This window comes from Dermacentor variabilis, chromosome 1 (assembly GCF_050947875.1).
Source record: "Dermacentor variabilis isolate Ectoservices chromosome 1, ASM5094787v1, whole genome shotgun sequence".
Lineage (NCBI taxonomy): Eukaryota > Metazoa > Arthropoda > Arachnida > Ixodida > Ixodidae > Dermacentor > Dermacentor variabilis.
In genome coordinates, this window is record NC_134568.1 from 203244469 (window position 1) to 203255260 (window position 10792).

The 10792-nt window shown below is 44.4% G+C and overlaps 1 protein-coding gene and 1 long non-coding RNA gene across 2 annotated transcripts; one reads left to right on the forward strand and one right to left on the reverse strand.

Annotated features, from left to right (window-relative positions):
* Positions 1-373: 373 nt before the first annotated feature.
* Positions 374-8052, reverse strand: LOC142591085 (uncharacterized). Its single transcript, XR_012830331.1, has 3 exons — positions 7839-8052; positions 4482-4584; positions 374-3627 (listed from the first exon to the last, which is right to left on the reverse strand). It is a non-coding gene; the product is annotated as an uncharacterized LOC142591085 (long non-coding RNA).
* A 285-nt stretch (positions 8053-8337) lies between these two features.
* Positions 8338-10500, forward strand: dup (chromatin licensing and DNA replication factor double parked). The gene has a single exon (XM_075703472.1). The coding sequence runs from the start codon at positions 8468-8470 to the stop codon at positions 10109-10111; it is 1644 nt and encodes a 547-aa protein (XP_075559587.1). The 5' UTR covers positions 8338-8467; the 3' UTR covers positions 10112-10500.
* The last annotated feature ends 292 nt before the right edge of the window (positions 10501-10792 follow it).

Sequence of the window (10792 nt, forward strand, 5' to 3'; positions counted from 1 at the left end):
GCAAGCTGCACTATTGTTGACAACTCCCTTTGAAATCAGTGTTGGCAGGATGATAAGACATTATGTTCGGAAAGAAAATTGTTAATGTAGGTAGCAATAATGTGCTTCAGTAACTCGCAACAGTCACAGGTGACCGAAATGGAGCAACAGTTACGAACTGTTCAACGCTCACCTTTTTTTAAAAATTGGCACAATGTGCGCTCTCTTCCAATCACTTGGTACCTCCCTACCACTCGACAGTGAAAAAAATATTGGTTAAAAATTCAGAAATTTGTTCAGCCTAACGCTGCTGAAAAACATTAGAAAGCTCATCAGGCCCGGGTGATTTCACGACGTCAAGTTTAAGCTGCATTGCTAAATGTCAGTCTACGCAATTACAAAATTGTCATCCAATCCATCAGAAATTGCTATTTGCTTGCATTCATCCGATTTTGAAAGGACACTTTGAAAATAGTAGTTAAAATGTTGCACTATTTATGCCACAAGAAGTGGCTGCGAGATTACACATTTTGGTTACCGGTTCATTGCCTTGTTTCAGATAATACCAAAAGTATTTGGAAACTAATTTACTTTGGGCTTGGTTCATTTTCATCAAAAGCTCATTATTTACTTTGTGAAAATTGGGCATTGCCCATCAGTTAATTTCCTTTCCCTTCTTCCTCTGCTAGCTTCAACACTAGTTAAGGAGGGAAGGCATTCTCAAAAGGTGCGTGCGAATGCCAAACAGCGACACTGAAACCGGGTGGCCATGTGTTGCGTAGCGCAATTTCCGTGACTACGCTTCCCTGTCTAGCAGCGAGGCTCACAAACAAACCACAGTAGCACCCGAGAAGGTCGGCAGGACATATTGGAAGCACGGGGGCATCTAGTGGTAGCGGTGGCTTCAAACACACCCCTTCCTAAGCTTATCTTCGCACCCCGAACGCTTCCCATTTAGCTCGAACCATCTTCCCTTTTGTTCGGAGTGAGGGTGCGCATTTGGTGGCTCTTCTACAGGGCAAAACCACTAAGCCGCGTTTCTTTTCACGTGTGGGTGTCTCCCGCATCCTTCATTTTGCGGTAATTGGCCGATACAGCAGCATGTGAAATCGTCCTGTGCTTTGCTGTACTCGTATAAAATGGGCCACACAACAACAGCAACACCATATACCTCATACAGACTACATCTAACGCTGCTTTCTTAGCATTTTTAATTTTACCTTTAAGTGTATGATACCTTGAAAGGGGCTCCTTGTACAGTGCCAAGCTGAATGCAAAAAGAATTTTTAAAAATGCGCAAGGAAAGTCATAAAATTTAAGAACTGAAAACAGAAGCAGATGAAAACAACAGTACACCTTTTCGGATTTCACTTGAATCACTGAATAACATAAGCAGCAAACTAATGAGAGCAGTCTCTTTGTACACATAGTGGAAGCTTCCATGTTATAGCATAAAGAAACATACTCTCACCAACGTGGTTTTAATTTCATTTCGCACAAAAAAAAGAGGTGTAGGCAAATGGAGGTGCATCATGTCACCTCTTGCTGGAAAGTATGCAAATAAACAAAGGGGGGGAACAGGGAGGTAAGAGGCCCAGTGAAAGAAAAATATGCATTGTGTTGAAGTGTCTCACAGGAACAATAATTTGGGTTTAATGTCCTGAAGGTGCACAGTTGGCTATGAGGAATGCCAAAGTGGAGGCCTGTGGCTTAATTTTGACCACCCGAGGGTCATCAGAGGGCCCCTCACAGGGCCCTATAGCAAAGTTTGGTCATACTACACTGGAAGTTGTAAGGTGCAGCCTAGGGAGCGTTGTACAATTTTTCTTTTTTTTTTTTCAAATTGGTTCATTAGAGGAGACAGATGACCAAAACAGAAATTTGGGCTTTGTGCCTTGTTTCTGCTGTCGTCCCTTGTCCACAATGCACTGTGGACAAGGGACAACTTGAGATAGAAGAAATTGAAATGTCCAATTGCCATGCCGCAAGGAGGCGAGTGTCACTGCCAACAAGGACGCTCTGCTCCACTGCCTCGACTAGCGTCCACCAGCCTTCCTTCCCTGCCTTCTCCCAAACCAGAGCCAAGGGACCACGGCACACTCAGGTGACAAACCCCGCCTTTTTGTTCTCTTCATTCTTTCGCTGTGCAGCGCACTTCCAGTGGCGACATTGGATGTTCTGCATTGGATGGTTTACCGAAGTGACGTGCCCCAGTCAGTGACATTGCAGGCATTGCGTCTTGCATAGATGCATTCGTGTGTGTGACCTCGGCTCTGGCTGGAAGCAGGGCTCCCTCAACAGGAAGGACATGCTGGCTTTTTTTTTAAATTTCAGCTGTTTGCGCGCCGTGCATCATTCAATACTTTGCAGACAGGATTGTCAGCACTTGATCTATGCGCTGCACTTGTATGTTTGCATTGTCCAAAGCTGGCAAGGGGCCCTTTAATGCACACCTAAATCTGTACACAGGTACTTTTGCATTCTGCTCGTTGTGACCAAGAATTGATTCTACGATCTTGTGCTCAGAATCTGAATGCCATAGCAACTGAGTCGCAGCAGTGGACACGCAGTACCCCTTGTGTCACTGGTAGTCCTCTTGATATAACATTTGCTCCTGTCCTTCCTTATATGTAAAAAGGCTGTACAACTTAATCATATCGCTGTTTAGCACTTTTTTTGTCAGTACAACCGAATGATACACCAACTGAAAGCAATCATAATTAACAGCATAGTGCTCCTTCAACTGCTTCACAAAATGAATTTCTTGTGCCAGATTATCATCCCAGTGTCGTCATGAGAGTTAAGACATTGCCAAGACTCATATAGTGCAAACAACCAATAAAGAATATTTGCTCAATCTGCGTCAGAGGTCCTCTTTGATCAGCCAGTTCATCAACATAAATATCACGCAGGGCAGGTCGCCTGCAAGAAGACGTATGTGAGGAAACATGTGGAATATAATTCCTACAAATCTTTACTTCACACCCACACATTAGCCGAGAGGCAATATTGATACATGATCAGCTGTGTGAGCACACACCATTCAATACAACAACAGTAGTTGATATGCAAGTCAAGAGCTGCAGCAAGGACCTAATATGCATCACAGATGGGACAAAAACAGAACCCAAAAACAGTGCTAGTCCCAAGTGAGTTGTCTTTTCCTAGTCAGTGTTGCAGATGCAATGATGTGCTTCAGTTTGGAAAGAATGCTATCTTGAAAAGATCCAATAAATAGTGGACAAGAAACTTAGGTAAATTGAGCTTTCTTGATCAGGAAAGAAGGATACTTCCACGACTTCTTAAAGCTGATCAAGCAACATGCTGTTATGGGTAGCATGTTTTTTGCCTCCCAACTAGTCAATATCGTAATAAAATATTTCAACATGCACAGAGGTGAGAGCACTGCAATACAACTGCAAACTGTAATTTATTCCTACCCCACTGTAAATTAAAATTCCTTCAACAATACTAGATTAAGAGCAAAGTAAGATCAGCATGGGGCAATTTCGATGACCCTGTCAAAAACACCAGTGTATACTTGCTGCATAGTCTAAGTGCAAATTTGGGAACACTTTGTGGCAGCAGTGGTATTGCATGAAAAACAATGCACTATTCCTCTTGGTGTCCACCGCAATGATCATGGCTCTGAAAATGAATAGGCCCATGCATTTCAGGAACAAAAGGAGGGCACTGGCACAACCTCAACTGTAGCGCAGTTGTGGTTCCAATTTTATAATAATATCGCACGAGCATCAATAGCACAGAGTGTCAGCGACCTTGTAATGGCAAGGAGCCCTCCTGAAGCGTACAGCACAGCAGAACATTTTCAAACTCGAAATCGTCTTGCACGGCTGCGGATACTGTGGCGATCCCGCTGCCCCTTGCCGCTGGTTGTATGGATGGATAAAGCTGACCCCTTTATATCGGGTGGCGGCACACACGACCTAGCCATGACTAATAATATATTTTGTACTTAGTGGAGGGTGAATAATAACTTTTGCCTTGATTTTAGCCACCAATCAGATAACCTCCGTTTGGTTATTTCTACCCGCTTAAAGTATATTTTTCCTCCATTGTCCCTAAGCCCCAATGCTTTGAAAAAGTTTGTGTGCTCCCAAAGCAAGCCTACCTACCCCTCGTTGCTTAATTTCCAACCTTGCTCGAACCTCTGATCTCGTGCATAGGACTGCACTGAAAGTCAGACTAAGGACCATCACCCATTTCCAAATCCCTCTAACCACCTCGTACCTATTGCAATTCCACAGTGCCCCATGCCCCATTTTTCGTCACAGCTGCATTCCTGCTACCTTTAGGTGTTACACATTTTTCATGTTTCAATAGGTACTCAGCCCCATTGTTTATCCACATGCCAAGATATTTGCACTTATCCACTACCTCCAGCTTAACCTCCTGTATCTTATGCTTGCCACCCTGATTATAATTAAAAATCATGACTGCTGAGTTTTTGTTACTAAACTTTAACCTATCTCCCTCTTTACCGCAAATGTCCATCAATCCATGCAAATCTTCCTTGTTGTCTGCCATGGGTACAATGTCATCCACGTACATCGGTCCTGGTAATGACTGTTCAATTCATCCTCCCTGCTTGAAAAAAGAAAGGTTGAAGCCAAGTCTACTAGTCTCTAATCCTTGTAGATACAACATTAACAAAGGTGACGGAGGGCACCCCTGCCTACGCCCCCACTGCATCTCTATGGTCTCAGATACCCTTTTTTCCCATTTTATAAGCACCTTGTTACTTGTATAGATATCCTTTAAAAGATATTAGTTACTCCATCTTTCACCTCTAGTGTGCCCAGTATGTCCCACAAATCCTCTTGGATTACACAGTCATAGGCTCCCTTGATATCCGGAAATGCTAGCCATAGCGGCCTGTGTTCCTTTTTCTATTATTTTGAATCACTGCGCTCATGAGAACAGATTGTTCTCTAGCCTTCTTTGTTTCCGGAACCCATTTTGTAGTACCCTCAGCACCTCCTTGCCTGCAGTCTGTCCTTTACAATCTGCATCACCACTCTGTAAACCACTGCCGTCACCGTTTGGCACGGTAATGTCGCCTTTGTCCCCTTTTCCCTTATATGTCACATTCATACCGCATAGTCTTTACCCATCGGGGGCTTTGCCGTTCATTATCATTTTGCTCACTACTTCTTTTAATGCTTGCTTAGATTTTGGGCCCCAATGTCTTTATTAACATAATTTGGATGCCATCAGGTCCTGCGAATGTGCTACTAGGAACCCTCTTCTCTGCCCTTTCCCACTCGCTTTGTTCAAGCGGAGCCATTACACTAACTGGCCTATCCTCATCTGATTAAGTACATGCAACATTTCATTGTTTATTAGATTTTTCTGTCATCATTATTCTTGTATGTTTCATTGCCTCATCTCCTTCTAGCCGAACACCTTGAGCTGTAACTATCACCTTCAGCCCTAGGCTAATTTTATTACTCAAGGAGTCGAGATGTTTCCGAAATTTGTTAGCTACTTTTCTATCCTTCTTGTTTACTTCTGAGAACCATTCGGTGCCCTTCTAATCTTCTCATTGATCAAATGGGATGCTTCCCTTCTACAGTTTAAGAAGTTATTCCATTTTCTGTCCACATCAGCTTCTTGATCACCCCCTCTGCTTAGAATATCTGTGTTCCCTGGATGCTTCCCGTTTCTCTATGGCCTTCTTAACCTCCTCATCCCACCAGGTCTTGGGTTTTCGTCTTCTTTTCCCTTTGGACCAGTCTCATACCTTAGCAAGCTCTAGTTCAAATAGTCCTGTTAAATTTACGTAGCTCCATTCTGTTTTAGTATCCTCAAAAAGCACTTCCGCAATTTGTTAGGTTACTATATCCAGCTGTTTTTTTGAGTAAGAAATCCCATATGGTTGTTCATCTTGCCTCCTTCCTACTTTCTTTTCTAAAACTCAGCTTGATACATTTGTGATCCCTACCCAGACTTCTGGGGCCACATTCATCTATAGTCATTACCCCTAGCCTACCATACATCCTATGTGACATTAGTGCATCATCTATTATTGATTGCAGGCTCCCTACCTCCCATGTTATATGCCGTTCACACTTCTCAGTACCATTACATACAACTAAGTCATACCTTTCACACATATCCAGCAGCATGTTGCCTGTTCGAGTCTGTGTACCCGTCCATATCTTCTATGTGTGCATTCATATCTCCTAGTATAATTATAACCCGCCGTGGTTGCTCAGTGGCTATGGTGTTGGGCTGCTGAGCACGAGGTCGCGGGATCGAATCCCGGCCACGGCGGCCGCATTTCGATGGGGGCTAAATGCAAAAACACCCGTGTTCTTAGATTTAGGTGCACGTTAAAGAACCCCAGGTGGTCAAAATTTCCGGAGTCCTCCACTACGGCGTACCTTATAATCAGAAAGTGGTTTTAGCACGTAAAGGCTCATAATTTAATTTTTTAATTTAGTACAATTATCTGTCTCCTCCTAGCTCATTAACGTCTGTTGCTATGCATTCTACCATTTTTTTGTTTTCCTTTTTGTCATTTGCTCCCGTCCACAGATATACAAAGCCAAGGAGTGTCTGCTCCCCTGCCACTTTCCCTTTTAGTCATAAATTCTCCTTGCATTCCTGTGTGACTCTTTGCCAGTTTATAGTTTAATGAATAAATGCCCCAATTCCACCCCCCTTTCTACTGCCCTCTGTTCTATTGCAATATTCCCATGCATAGTCAGGATTACAGGCTGGTTGCTGCATGTCCCTAAGATGTGTCCCCACAAACCCGTATACCATCAGCTCCTCCTGTCTTCACTGCTCATCTATCTACCCCCACTTCAGCCTACCCCTACCACCTTGCATGTTAATATACCCTATGTCTTAATTACCTTGGCACTGGTGCTTACATCTATTTCTTCTTCTACAGACTCTACATTTCCTGAATGTTGGGGCCTCTCTGGATCCGTCTTTGTCTACACTGGTGGCCTCAGGGCTCTGGGTCCCCCCAAAAAAGCCATTGCTCGGCGGCCTATCCTACTACCCATCCTCCTGCCCGTGGCACCACTGTAGTGAATGCCATCCTGTGCAAAAAGGTGGGGGCCAGGCTCGTACACGTTCCAGTTTACCTCTACGACATGGTTAGCCTCAGCCACACTCCTTTCCGTCCCGCTAGACCCGCTAGACCGTCCCGTGCCCCTGGACCTCTGGGATTGTTCATATGGTCACATACACCTTCGCAGAGGCCTCTCCGAGTTTACGCAACCCAACCTCTGTATCTTGAGGTCCTGGCTACAAGGCCGATGACACGCCGTGCGGTAGACGTTTGTGAGGTTATTACAAAATTACCAGGGTGTACACGGGTAAGATGGAAGAATCGAGACAGCGCATTCTTTTTTTTTTTTACCCATGTACTTGCGCTACGATTATGTTTTGGGATCACAACAATTATCCTCTTAGAAATAGCATACCATCAGGCCCAAATTGACGCGACTGCGCTACACACAGTCCTTGGTCAGTGGCATCGCAAGTGGAAAGTCAGAAATATACAGAGTAATTACACCTTGGCCCCTCAAGCAGGACGGCAACAGAATGTCGGCATCACTAACCCCATCACTGGGAACGCACTGGGAACGCACTGGGTATGACAACCCGCAAGCTATCGCAAACATATTGGTTACGACATTGGGTCAGGGACCTGCACAAACACACACCAGAAATCAGAGAGCGTTTCGTAGCAAAAGCATAGACACTTATGGCAATAGTAATTTGGGGCACCAACAGACGGCCCAACAGACAGCACCCTGATAGCAGCAAACACCCGTCAGACGGAACGCATTGCGGAACGCGCACAACACACAACGTACGAGCAGATACGAGCACGATACGAGCAGCCTTCTGTTTGCGGTACGGCTTGAACCCTTGGCCAAAGGCATTGCCTTGGCTTGAACCGCGTTAAGCCTAACAGCACGGAACACCTTGGTAACGGGCATGTAACAGGGCTAACAGGGACAAGGCTAAAGCCGTGCGGAGTGAATGGTAAAACTCTAGTAGAACGTCAGCGATTTGAGAAAGCGTAAATCGCACATCAACGAAAAAAAAAATGAAGAAAGAGACAGAGAGAGATCCGGAAGAAAACATCGGGAACCAAAACTCGCGCCGCTGTCACTCGCTTCAGTGATTTGATTCGTTTTATTTACGTAAAAATATATTGTTTTCTAAATATAACATGCTAGTAAATTCGGTTAAGTTTTGTAAAAATTGTTTCAGTTATTTATTAACAAGTCAAATCGTTACCTTTAAATAACGCAGGCGTACTTGTACTGGCAACGCTGGCAACAATGTAAAAGAAGTCGCCAATTTTGTTTTTGTGTTTTGTTTTATACATCCTATGCCGTAGTTTTCGCGCGTTGATGTAGAAGTCCGCGCGAAAAAAGAAGACAGGCTAGGTGTTGCGACTCTTTATTTTGGCGCGAACGTGCATTACAAGCTCAGAATGTCTTTGATGAAGCAGACTGCTCTCACGCGCTATTACAGTGCAAAGAAACAAGGTTCTACGTTGAAGAACAAACGGACCGAACTCGGAAGCAGTGTCGACATTTTGCGAACGCCAAAGACTGTCGCTCAGGGTCTGATCGGTTTCAACTCAGAGCCGTGTGCCAGCTTGCCTCACAAAAGGAGACGCACTGACGCTGCGGAGAAGACTCCGGTCACATCGAAGCAAGGTAACTGCTTGCCATTTCGGCGACCTCCTACTTCGGTTCGCAAGCGCCTGCTTCTTCATGAGGATGTTGACGGCGCCGACATGCCGGACTTCTTCAAGAAAACCAGCGCTAAACTACCATTCTCACTGCTTGAAGAAACGGAGAAGAAGCCTGACACTCTGTTGAAGCATGCATCTGACACGGATGAGAAACAGAAGAGTGCCGTCATAAAAAGGCTTATGGCGTCCGGCAAGCTGCAAGAGCTGCAGGATAGGCTGAAGGCTATCGACAACGCGCAGACCGCTCTCCAAAAAGTGCAGGCAACGAGGAAAACCCAAGACCAAGCCGTGCAAGGCCCAGCCTATGAGCGCTTTCACCACCTTACAGAGCCACTCGTACCGAGCCTGACCCTTCCATACAGTTACAAAGAACTGGCCGAAATATTCCGGTGCTGTGACACGATCGTTAGTATGTTGTTCAACAGAAAGGAAGTTTGCACGTTCGACAAACTGAAACGTTCTGTTGAGGAGATGTCAAAGAAAACCTTCAGCAAGGCCAAACTCGGTCAGATCACAGCAATCTTTCCAGGTGCATACATTTTGAGTCGGGAGAAGTTGCAGCAACGTGGACTCGCTGACAGTGGCTACCATCTTGTAATAACACCACATTTGCCCCCGGAGGGCTCAAACGTGCTCACTGCAGCCCACCTTCTGCACCGAAGAAAACAGTTTCATGCTCTTCTACTTTCTGCTGTGAAAGAGCATCACGAGAAGTTCCTTCTGAGTTTGGACCCACCCGTGAAGATTGCAGCGGATGCTCTAACCCGCTGGCATCCGAAGTTTCCTTTGGACAGCATACCCAACATATGTCCAAGACCTCTCCCCGAGTCTCCACTGAAGAAATCCTGCACCTCGGCACAGGATGTGCTAGACAAAGTCAAGGGAAGGCTTGGTGAGCGTATTGAAAAAGCACTGTTGAGCTTGAGCGCAGAACAGCGATCAGCTGCTAATACACCGCCTTCACATAATAATAACGTGGCCAGCACTTGCTTAAAAGGGATATCTGAAGATCTCCTTGCCCGCATACGTGAGCGCGAGTCATTCAAACTTGTCAAAGAAATGACACTTCGACCAGAGGATGAAAAAGAGCGGGCAGAACTGTCCAAGCTTCCAGAGTTCATCAGAATCACACGGTCCCATTTTCTTGCTGAGCAGAAGGCAGCTATATTGAAGGACGACCTTGTGCAGAAGATCAGAGAAAGCTTCTCATCGATTCAGGCAGTGGCTGAAGTTGAGTCTCTCATCACCCTTGCTTCAAAAGTGCTTCCTGATTGGTTTAAAGTACTAACTATCCGCCGGGGCACATTTGTTAAGATTGTGAAGGAGACTGACATTAATTGTCTTATTGCTCGTGTAACTAACAAGCTGCAGCAATGAGTATTGCGCACTGCTGATTTTAATCAACACATTGCACTGGCACTTTTTACCTTCTTGTACTGTGAAATAAGGCATCTGTTATCAATGTCATGCACCATGAGCACATATTGTGCATCTCATTGACCTACTTTTATTGCCTTTCATTTTTTTGATGCCCTTTATACCAGATGCTTGTGCACATTTTAAAAATTTTTATACAATACTTTTTATACACATTTCACATTGTTTTTTATACTGCCAGCATCTGGATGTGACAATTTGTCTTTCGGAACCCGTTACTCATGTACCATGTATATGTGGTGAGCCTCATTGTCGCTGCTCATGTTTGTACTTTATATCTGGCTTTGCTCATAGTTTCTTCAAGTCAAATAAAGTATACAATTTCATGATTAGAGTACATATTTGCATGTTTTGTTAAAGTGCATGCTGAGTTTAAAGATGCGGTAGAATTGGGAATATTTACTCCAAGCAAGTTTAACTACTTAACAGTTCATGATATGATGGCACCTTAACAACTTTTCTTTAAAGTTAAGATGCCATTTTATGAGCAGCATTATGCTCTGTGGAGAAGTCTGCTAGCAGAGTTTTAAAAGCCCTATAGTAATAAGGGAAATTTTTCTTGTGAGAGAAGTACTTGTTTTGCATATGTGAACTGGTTTCTTAATCCCTTTGTCACAGACG

Excerpts from the sequence above, each read along its gene's own strand:
- dup (XM_075703472.1), top strand. The coding sequence starts at position 8,468 with ATGTCTTTGATGAAGCAGACTGCTCTCACGCGCTATTACAGTGCAAAG.